This window comes from Salvelinus alpinus, chromosome 30 (genome assembly GCF_045679555.1).
Source record: "Salvelinus alpinus chromosome 30, SLU_Salpinus.1, whole genome shotgun sequence".
Lineage (NCBI taxonomy): Eukaryota > Metazoa > Chordata > Actinopteri > Salmoniformes > Salmonidae > Salvelinus > Salvelinus alpinus.
Window position 1 is genome coordinate 4,857,894 of NC_092115.1, and position 9,753 is coordinate 4,867,646.

At 46.4% G+C, this 9,753-nt stretch overlaps 1 protein-coding gene across 2 annotated transcripts in view; it reads left to right on the forward strand.

The window, feature by feature from the left end:
• Nucleotides 1-3,162, forward strand: part of LOC139560603 (microtubule cross-linking factor 1-like) — a 207,668-nt gene extending 204,506 nt beyond the window's left edge. For both annotated transcript variants that reach the window (XM_071377531.1, XM_071377532.1), the window contains one exon: nt 581-3,162. In XM_071377531.1, the coding sequence (XP_071233632.1) occupies nt 581-841 (261 nt within the window). In that variant the 3' untranslated portion in view covers nt 842-3,162. The remainder of the gene's footprint in view (nt 1-580) is intronic.
• The last annotated feature ends 6,591 nt before the right edge of the window (nt 3,163-9,753 follow it).

Below are 9,753 nucleotides of genomic sequence, written 5' to 3' on the forward strand. Positions count from 1 at the left end.
TCCTCTACCTGTTTCATCACACTGTAGTTCCTCTACCTGTTTCATCACACTGTAGTTCCTCCACCTGTTTCATCACACTGTAGTTCCTCCACCTGTTTCATCACACTGTAGTTCCTCTACCTGTTTCATCACACTGTAGTTCCTCCACCTGTTTCATCAAACTGTAGTTCCTCGACCTGTTTCATCACACTGTAGTTCCTCCACCTGTTTCATCACACTGTAGTTCCTCCACCTGTTTCATCACACTGTAGTTCCTCCACCTGTTTCATCACACTGTAGTTCCTCCACCTGTTTCATCACACTGTATTTCCTCCACCTGTTTCATCACACTGTAGTTCCTCCACATGGTGTTTCATCACACTGTAGTTCCTCTACATGGTGTTTCACCTCCTGGTAGACCTATACTGTGGTCATTGTTTGTTTTCCTGTTTTAGTCAAACTTACTTTTGTTCATACTTCTTTTCCTCTTTTTTTAATTATTAAAATAATCATAATTTTAAAAAACTTTGAATATAGAAATATAGGAAGCCTATTTTGTCTCCCCCTCTCTTGCTAACATCTACTTCCTCCTCTCCTGAAGGACCTCCCTCGTTCCCCGGTGGCTCCACCCCTGGAGTCGTGTTTCCTGCGTCCGGCGAGGCCAGCCAACCGCCGCCCCCCCTCCCGCTGGGCAGTCCGTTCTCCCTCCTCCTCCCCCCGAGGCTGGCACGATGTCACAGTGCGGAGGTTCACCTTCCCCATGTTGACTGGGACCAGTAAGACTGAAGCCACCTGTATGCTGGAGCTGGACGAGACTGGACCAGGAACAGGAACAGGACTGGAACCATCCTCTTCTGCATGATAGAATCGTTGCCCATTACCCTGTCCTCCTTTACTCCCTTAACTTGCTCAACTCTCTTCCTCCTCTCCTCCTCCCTCCCCTCCTCCTCTCCTCCTTCCATCTGCTCCTCCCTACTCCTCTCCTCCCTCACCTTCTCCTCTCCTAATCTCTACCCTCCCCTCCTCCTCTCCTCCTCCCATCTGCTCCGCCCTACTCCTCTCCCCCGTCACCTCCCCCTCTCCTAATCTCCTCCCTCTCCTCCTCCTCTCCTCCTCCCTGAGCCTGTCCAGACTGGGTACCTCAGACCCCCCCCCTCTTTCGTAGGAAGGAGTTGTAAATGGGGGGCTGAGACCCTGTAGCACCAGCTGACCAACCAGGAAGAAAAATAACTGGAACTTAGAACTCTAGAATGAAAATGACCTGGAATGTACTGTAACAACAACAACCATGACATCATCAAAAACATTGTCATCAGAGGTGCCTGTACTTGATTTACTTGTAGTTCCAGCTGATATATGTGTAATATGTATACAATACATATATATATATATATATATTTTAGTCTTATAATGGAAACCGTTTTGAGTTATTGAAAGAAAACGTTAAAACCGTTATTATAATACTTGTACCGAACATGAAGGTTTTTACAAAATGTTCCGTCTGTTTACGTTTTTGTTTATTTTGCAATTACATATAATTTGTTATATTCTGTGTTTGTGTAAATACTCGGGTAAAACTATTTTCTTATTAAGTTGACCATACTTGATGTTACTGCGTGTTCCTTTCGAAGCTTGAAGTCAGACCAGTCAGTTGTACTGGTAGAAAGGAAACAAAGGAAACCAACACTACCGTTTCATGATGTCATTTACGATGCTAAACGTACGTTTTTATGTCTATATGTTGAAGGGAACGTTCAACTCTGTAAACGTGTAGAAGGAGACAGGGAAAATAGCAACTGAATAACTGTTCTGCATATGTGGGGAGGCAGTTGTTGAATGGCCTCCTACTTGTTTGGTTGATTTTATTATTTTTTTAAAGAGCAATGTTGGGTTATTGATGTTGGGTTATTGGTGCTGGGTTATTGATGTTGGGTTATTGGTGCTGGGTTATTGAGATATGACCCAGCGGGTCAGATCCGAAGACTGGAGGCGTAGTTTAGTACGGCCTGGCATTCGGATAGTTATTTTCAGCCACCCGTGAGAGTAAATGTCATTACTGTTCATCTGTTCTGTTGTTATCACATGTAAAAGTTGAACATGAGCTTCAATGAGGTTTACAGAAATGTACAAGTTCCCTAAAAGCCTATGCAAATCCAATTGCTAGAATAGATACCACCTTATTATAATATGTCATAAATAATCTTTATTTTCTAGTAGAATGTGTAAAATACAAAATAAAAGGAACAATTTAATTTGCAGTATGTAAACTTAAAGACATGCTCCGTGCTGGATGTGTCAATGTGTGGTTCATACATGCATATTCCAGGAGCTGACTTACTGTCTTACCTCAATTAGCCACCAAATCCCTAGTTTGAAAGTGACTGTTTTTTGGGGGGAAGCTCTGCTGCGCCATTTTCCCAAAATGTTCCCCCCACGCGGGCCAGACCCCTAGCAATTTGAGTTCTAGCTAATGATCTTCAGAGCCTAGCTAGCAAGAATGCACACACAGCAAAGGAAGAGAGAGGGCAGTGTCATTGTGCACATATGTGAGGTAGTACGCAATTTTCGGGGACCACTTTTGGCTCGTGAGCGCTACTTTCAGAACTACTGGACAAATGTACTGGAGAATCTCTTTAACACGATACACCGGACTGACATTTACTATCACGGGCGGCCAATAAGATCTAACTGAAAGCCAAGCCCCTAATAAGCCACGCTTCCTGAAAATAACCGAAGGATAACATTCAAAAAGACCCTGCAGCTAGGTCGTCCCAGCATACCCAACTGATGATTAAATTAACCCAAATTTTGGGTAATCCCAAAACCCCAAGATGTTGTGTTTATTCATGCCACCCATATGGCTGGGTCAAAATAACCCGGCGTGTGTTCTGTCCAATATTTACCCAGTACTGGGTTACCAAAGAACCCAAATTTAGTTATTTTTAACACAGCATTTTCTTTTTTAGAGTCGGCTATGGTCAAAGGTAGTGCACTATGTAGAGAATAGGGGACCATTTGGAATTCAAATCCTATTTGCATGCTTTTGGAAAATACATTTTAGTGCATGTACATACAAGCTGCTGCTCCCTGGGGCTCCCTGGGGCTCCCTCCCTCCCTGGGGCTCCCTCCCTACTGCTGTCATTGTGCTAGATCACCCAGCTTAGAAATAAAAACTAAACTAAGGCTAGGTTTTAATTATTTACCTTTATTTAATCAGGGAGTCACCGTTGAGACCAGTATCTCTTTTACGAGGGAGCCCCAGGGAGTCACCGTTGAGACCAGTATCTCTTTTACGAGGGAGCCCCAGGGAGTCACCGTTGAGACCAGTATCTCTTTTACGAGGGAGCCCCAGGGAGTCACCGTTGAGACCAGTATCTCTTTTACGAGGGAGCCCCAGTGAGTCACCGTTGAGACCAGTATCTCTTTTATGAGGGAGCCCCAAGGAGTCACCGTTGAGACCAGTATCTCTTTTACGAGGGAGCCCCAGTGAGTCACCGTTGAGACCAGTATCTCTTTTACGAGGGAGCCCCAGGGAGTCACCGTTGAGACCAGTATCTCTTTTACGAGGGAGCCCCAGGGAGTCACCGTTGAGACCAGTATCTCTTTTACGAGGGAGCCCCAGTGAGTCACCGTTGAGACCAGTATCTCTTTTATGAGGGAGCCCCAAGGAGTCACCGTTGAGACCAGTATCTCTTTTACGAGGGAGCCCCAGGGAGTCACCGTTGAGACCAGTATCTCTTTTACGAGGGAGCCCCAGGGAGTCACCGTTGAGACCAGTATCTCTTTTACGAGGGAGCCCCAGTGAGTCACCGTTGAGACCAGTATCTCTTTTACGAGGGAGCCCCAGGGAGTCACCATTGAGACCAGTATCTCTTTTACGAGGGAGCCCCAGGGAGTCACCGTTGAGACCAGTATCTCTTTTACGAGGGAGCCCCAGGGAGTCACCGTTGAGACCAGTATCTCTTTTACGAGGGAGCCCCAGGGAGTCACCGTTGAGACCAGTATCTCTTTTACGAGGGAGCCCTAGGGAGTCACCGTTGAGACCAGTATCTCTTTTACGAGGGAGCCCTATATATACAATAAAAATATGTATCAAAATACAATATAAAACTAATAAAACACAATATACACAAAACTAAAACAAACACATGGTTCATTATAGAAATCCTTTTGTCCGCTACCTGAACTGCCCAAGGGACACTAACGCATCTATTCTTCATTTATGTTGGAGATTATTCCAAACACTTGGAGCCAGACAACTAAAGGCTGACGTATCTAACTCTGTAGGCACACAATGGGGTCTCTAGAGTTAACTCTGTAGGCACCCAATGGGGTCTCTAGAGTTAACTCTGTAGGCACCCAATGGGGTCTCTAGAGTTAACTCTGTAGGCACCCAATGGGGTCTCTAGAGTTAACTCTGTAGGCACCCAATGGGGTCTCTAGAGTTAACTCTGTAGCTAACCAATGGGGTCTCTAGAGTTAACTCTGTAGGCACCCAATGGGGTCTCTAGAGTTAACTCTGTAGCCACCCAATGGGGTCTCTAGAGTTAACTCTGTAGGCACCCAATGGGGTCTCTAGAGTTAACTCTGTAGGCACCCAATGGGGTCTCTAGAGTTAACTCTGTAGCTACCCAATGGGGTCTCTAGAGTTAACTCTGTAGGCACCCAATGGGGTCTCTATAGTTAACCAACCCTCTGAACGGGTTTGATAACTTTTCATTTTAAATCTGAACAGTGAAGTTAGGTATGTTGGAGCAAGGTTTTGTAAACAAATAGAGGGTAAGGATGTGATCTACGTGACTGTAAAGAGGACCTGCCAACCTTTCGGTAAAGAATACAGTGACGAGTAATAAAACTGTATCCTGTGATGAAATGACATGTCGTCCAGGGGGTTTAAGAGGAGAGGCAGCTGCACTTTGATAAATAGTATCACCATAACAACAACAGGTGGAAAGGTTTCACAACATGCTTCCTGCTGACTACAGAGAGACCTATATTTGTTCCTGTAAAAAACAAAAAAACAAACATTAAATCTTAATTTCTAAACAAGCTCATTGTTATGTTTTTATTTAAACGATAAATCATTGTCAAATCTAAACACCAAGGTATTGGTGTGCAGGGACTCGTTCGATTATAGAACCGTCCGATGAGTACAGACGTAATCCAATCGCAATGCACGTCTTAAAAGGCATTTAAGCGACGACCACATTCACGGTGAAAGCTGCGTTATGTCGACGTAAATAACCTTTAAATGGCGCATTGCCCAAAACCCACGATCGTTTTGAATCTCTACATTAAACATGAAGTTACTCATTCTGTATTTTTTTACTGATTTTAATTATCTTTCTATTATTGTCTCTTACTTTCTCTCTGCATTGTTGGGAAGGTAAGCATTTCACTGTTAGTCTACACCTGTTGTTTATGACGCATGTGACAAATACAATTTGATTTGATTTATAACACACTGGGTGTTATTATCTATACAGTGGATTGGGCCCCTCGTCGTCTCAACACACTGGGTGATATTAACTATACAGTGGATTGGGCCCCTCGTTGTCTCAACACACTAGGTGTTATTAACTATACAGTGGATTGGGCCCCTCGTTGTCTCAACACACTAGGTGATATTAACTATACAGTGGATTGGGCCCCTCGTCGTCTCGTCTCAACACACTGGGTGATATTAACTATACAGTGGATTGGGCCCCTCGTCATCTCGTCTCAACACACTGGGTGATATTAACTATACAGTGGATTGGGCCCCTCGTCGTCTCGTCTCAACACACTGGGTGTTATTAACTATACAGTGGATTGGGCCCCTCGTCGTCTCAACACACTGGGTGTTATTAACTATACAGTGGATTGGGCCCCTCGTCGTCTCGTCTCAACACACTGGGTGTTATTATCTATACAGTGGATTGGGCCCCTCGTCGTCTCAACACACTGGGTGTTATTAACTATACAGTGGATTGGGCCCCTCGTCATCTCGTCTCAACACACTGGGTGATATTAACTATACAGTGGATTGGGCCCCTCGTCGTCTCGTCTCAACACACTGGGTGTTATTAACTATACAGTGGATTGGGCCCCTCGTCGTCTCGTCTCAACACACTGGGTGATATTAACTATACAGTGGATTGGGCCCCTCGTCATCTCGTCTCAACACACTGGGTGTTATTAACTATACAGTGGATTGGGCCCCTCGTCATCTCGTCTCAACACACTGGGTGTTATTAACTATACAGTGGATTGGGCCCCTCGTCGTCTCAACACACTGGGTGTTATTATCTATACAGTGGATTGGGCCCCTCGTCATCTCGTCTCAACACACTGGGTGTTATTAACTATACAGTGGATTGGGCCCCTCGTCGTCTCGTCTCAACACACTGGGTGATATTAACTATACAGTGGATTGGACCCCTCGTCGTCTCGTCTCAACACACTGGGTGTCATTAACTATACAGTGGATTGGACCCCTCGTCGTCTCGTCTCAACACACTGGGTGATATTAACTATACAGTGGATTGGGCCCCTCATCGTCTCAACACGCTGGGTGATATTATCTATACAGTGGATTGGGCCCCTCGTCATCTCGTCTCAACACACTGGGTGATATTAACTATACAGTGGATTGGGCCCCTCGTCGTCTCAACACACTGGGTGATATTAACTATACAGTGGATTGGGCCCCTCGTCGTCTCGTCTCAACACACTGGGTGTTATTAACTATACAGTGGATTGGGCCCCTCGTCGTCTCGTCTCAACACACTGGGTGTTAGTAACTGTTCAGTGGATTGGGCCCCTCGTCGTCTCGTCTCAACACACTGGGTGATATTAACTATACAGTGGATTGGGCCCCTCGTCGTCTCGTCTCAACACACTGGGTGTTAGTAACTATACAGTGGATTGGGCCCCTCGTCGTCTCGTCTCAACAGACTGGGTGTTATTAACTATACAGTGGATTGGGCCCCTCGTCGTCTCGTCTCAACACACTGGGTGATATTAACTATACAGTGGATTGGGCCCCTCGTTGTCTCAACACACTGGGTGATATTAACTATACAGTGGATTGGGCCCCTCGTCGTCTCGTCTCAACACACTGGGTGTTATTAACTATACAGTGGATTGGGCCCCTCGTCGTCTCGTCTCAACACACTGGGTGATATTAACTATACAGTGGATTGGGCCCCTCGTCATCTCGTCTCAACACACTGGGTGATATTAACTATACAGTGGATTGGGCCCCTCGTTGTCTCAACACACTAGGTGTTATTAACTATACAGTGGATTGGGCCCCTCGTCATCTCGTCTCAACACACTGGGTGATATTAACTATACAGTGGATTGGGCCCCTCGTCATCTCGTCTCAACACACTGGGCGATATTAACTATACAGTGGATTGGGCCCCTCGTCGTCTCGTCTCAACACACTGGGTGTTAGTAACTATACAGTGGATTGGGCCCCTCGTCGTCTCGTCTCAACAGACTGGGTGTTATTAACTATACAGTGGATTGGGCCCCTCGTCGTCTCGTCTCAACACACTGGGTGATATTAACTATACAGTGGATTGGGCCCCTCGTCGTCTCGTCTCAACACACTGGGTGTTATTAACTATACAGTGGATTGGGCCCCTCGTCGTCTCAACACACTGGGTGATATTAACTATACAGTGGATTGGGCCCCTCGTCATCTCGTCTCAACACACTGGGTGATATTAACTATACAGTGGATTGGGCCCCTCGTCGTCTCGTCTCAACACACTGGGTGATATTAACTATACAGTGGATTGGGCCCCTCGTCGTCTCGTCTCAACACACTGGGTGATATTAACTATACAGTGGATTGGGCCCCTCGTCGTCTCGTCTCAACACACTGGGTGATATTAACTATACAGTGGATTGGGCCCCTCGTCGTCTCAACACACTGGATGTTATTAACTATACAGTGGATTGGGCCCCTCGTCGTCTCGTCTCAACAGACTGGGTGTTAGTAACTATACAGTGGATTGGGCCCCTCGTCGTCTCGTCTCAACAGACTGGGTGATATTAACTATACAGTGGATTGGGCCCCTCGTCGTCTCGTCTCAACACACTGGGTGTTATTAACTATACAGTGGATTGGGCCCCTCGTCGTCTCGTCTCAACACACTGGGTGTTATTAACTATACAGTGGATTGGGCCCCTCGTCGTCTCAACACACTGGGTGATATTAACTATACAGTGGATTGGGCCCCTCGTCGTCCCGTCTCAACACACTGGGTGATATTAACTATACAGTGGATTGGGCCCCTCGTCGTCTCGTCTCAACACACTGGGTGATATTAACTATACAGTGGATTGGGCCCCTCGTCGTCTCTTCTCAACACACTGGGTGATATTAACTATACAGTGGATTGGGCCCCTCGTTGTCTCAACACACTAGGTGTTATTAACTATACAGTGGATTGGGCCCCTCGTTGTCTCAACACACTAGGTGTTATTAACTATACAGTGGATTGGGCCCCTCGTCGTCTCAACACACTGGGTGTTATTAACTATACAGTGGATTGGGCCCCTCGTAGTCTCGTCTCAACACACTGGGTGATATTAACTATACAGTGGATTGGGCCCCTCGTCATCTCGTCTCAACACACTGGGTGATATTAACTATACAGTGGATTGGGCCCCTCGTTGTCTCAACACACTAGGTGTTATTAACTATACAGTGGATTGGGCCCCTCGTCATCTCGTCTCAACACACTGGGTGATATTAACTATACAGTGGATTGGGCCCCTCGTCATCTCGTCTCAACACACTGGGCGATATTAACTATACAGTGGATTGGGCCCCTCGTCGTCTCGTCTCAACACACTGGGTGTTAGTAACTATACAGTGGATTGGGCCCCTCGTCGTCTCGTCTCAACAGACTGGGTGTTATTAACTATACAGTGGATTGGGCCCCTCGTCGTCTCGTCTCAACACACTGGGTGATATTAACTATACAGTGGATTGGGCCCCTCGTCGTCTCGTCTCAACACACTGGGTGTTATTAACTATACAGTGGATTGGGCCCCTCGTCGTCTCAACACACTGGGTGATATTAACTATACAGTGGATTGGGCCCCTCGTCGTCTCAACACACTGGGTGATATTAACTATACAGTGGATTGGGCCCCTCGTCATCTCGTCTCAACACACTGGGTGATATTAACTATACAGTGGATTGGGCCCCTCGTCGTCTCGTCTCAACACACTGGGTGATATTAACTATACAGTGGATTGGGCCCCTCGTCGTCTCGTCTCAACACACTGGGTGATATTAACTATACAGTGGATTGGGCCCCTCGTCGTCTCGTCTCAACACACTGGGTGATATTAACTATACAGTGGATTGGGCCCCTCGTCGTCTCGTCTCAACACACTGGGTGTTATTAACTATACAGTGGATTGGGCCCCTCGTCGTCTCGTCTCAACACACTGGGCGTTAGTAACTATACAGTGGATTGGGCCCCTCGTCGTCTCGTCTCAACACACTGGGCGTTAGTAACTATACAGTGGATTGGGCCCCTCGTCGTCTCGTCTCAACACACTGGGTGATATTAACTATACAGTGGATTGGGCCCCTCGTCATCTCAACACACTGGGTGATATTAACTATACAGTGGATTGGGCCCCTCGTCATCTCGTCTCAACACACTGGGTGTTATTAACTATACAGTGGATTGGGCCCCTCGTCGTCTCGTCTCAACACACTGGGTGTTATTAACTATACAGTGGATTGGGCCCCTCGTCAT